This window comes from Octodon degus, unplaced genomic scaffold (genome assembly GCF_000260255.1).
Source record: "Octodon degus isolate 3935 unplaced genomic scaffold, OctDeg1.0 scaffold00374, whole genome shotgun sequence".
NCBI classification, from domain to species: Eukaryota; Metazoa; Chordata; class Mammalia; order Rodentia; family Octodontidae; genus Octodon; species Octodon degus.
This window is the reverse complement of record NW_004524950.1, coordinates 546,650-547,661: the sequence shown is the minus strand read 5'-3', so window position 1 is coordinate 547,661 and position 1,012 is coordinate 546,650. Positions and strand designations below refer to the sequence as shown.

Here is a 1,012-nt window from a genome sequence, read left to right as displayed (position 1 = left end):
CAGTACCAGGAATTATTCTCCAGTTCTCTTGTAATTCTGTGCACGTGAGTTTTACAGTAATTTTACTCTTTTTATAAAAGCAAGATTTTATGTTAAATAATTTTTAAAAATCATGTAATATCCATGAAACCTAAGATTAAAAAGTTATTTTCTAAATTTAACATTAAACATATTGATGTTTGGTGGATATTTTTATGATGCATGAATTTTAGATGAGTGAGTTCTTAAGTAACTGAAGTTTCATTTCAATTTAATTTGTACATAGCAAGTGTTTGAAAATGGAAAAGAAACTTCAGTATCAAACATTGATAGAATTCTTTAGTTATATGAAACAAGGTTTTGTATTTACTTACTGGGAAAGTGTAATGTATGTTACAGTTCTGTTGTGGGTGTAGATTACCGAGTTAGACTGCCTGGGTTTGAAGTTCTGGGTCTGTTGACTTTGGACAATTTGCTTTTTTTTCCTTTATGTCTAATAAATAGAACAATATATGCTGCATACTAGCAGTGTAATTTAATAATATTTGTGAAGGACTTAGTGCATAGTCATAAAAGATTTTTTTTTCCAGTATGAAGAATTGAAGCCAGGGCCTTGCCCTTTTTTTTTTTTTTTTTTTTTAGATGGTTTCATTAAATTGCAGTTGCACAGGTATTCCTTCTGCCTTATTCTCCCAGAATGCTGAGGCTAACCTCGCCAACCCCATGGGCAAATCTTAGTAAGAGTTTTCCTTCTCATTTCCTCTTTTTCTCTCCTAGTATTTTTATAATTTAGTTCTAAGGTAAAACATAATGCTAAACAAAATTATTTTTTTCATGTATGAGAGAAGGCTCTGAAAGGAAAGAAGAATTTTACTTGATAGTTTAAGTTTTAACTTTATTCAGGGTTTTTTATTAGACTCAAATTTTTGATATGGATAAAATGTTTATAGAAGTAATTCTTGTTTCTGAAGTGAATATTGGAGATATGTATCTGTTGAAGGTATATTTCTATATTTTATTTTATTTTATTTTT

General features: G+C 28.9%; 1 protein-coding gene across 1 annotated transcript in view; it reads left to right on the top strand.

Moving 5' to 3' along the window:
• LOC101564457 (transcriptional protein SWT1) overlaps positions 1 to 1,012 on the top strand; it is a 98,949-nt gene that overhangs the window by 35,050 nt on the left and 62,887 nt on the right. The window contains 1 exon segment of the mRNA XM_023708485.1: positions 1 to 44. Coding sequence (XP_023564253.1) covers positions 1 to 44 — 44 coding nt within the window.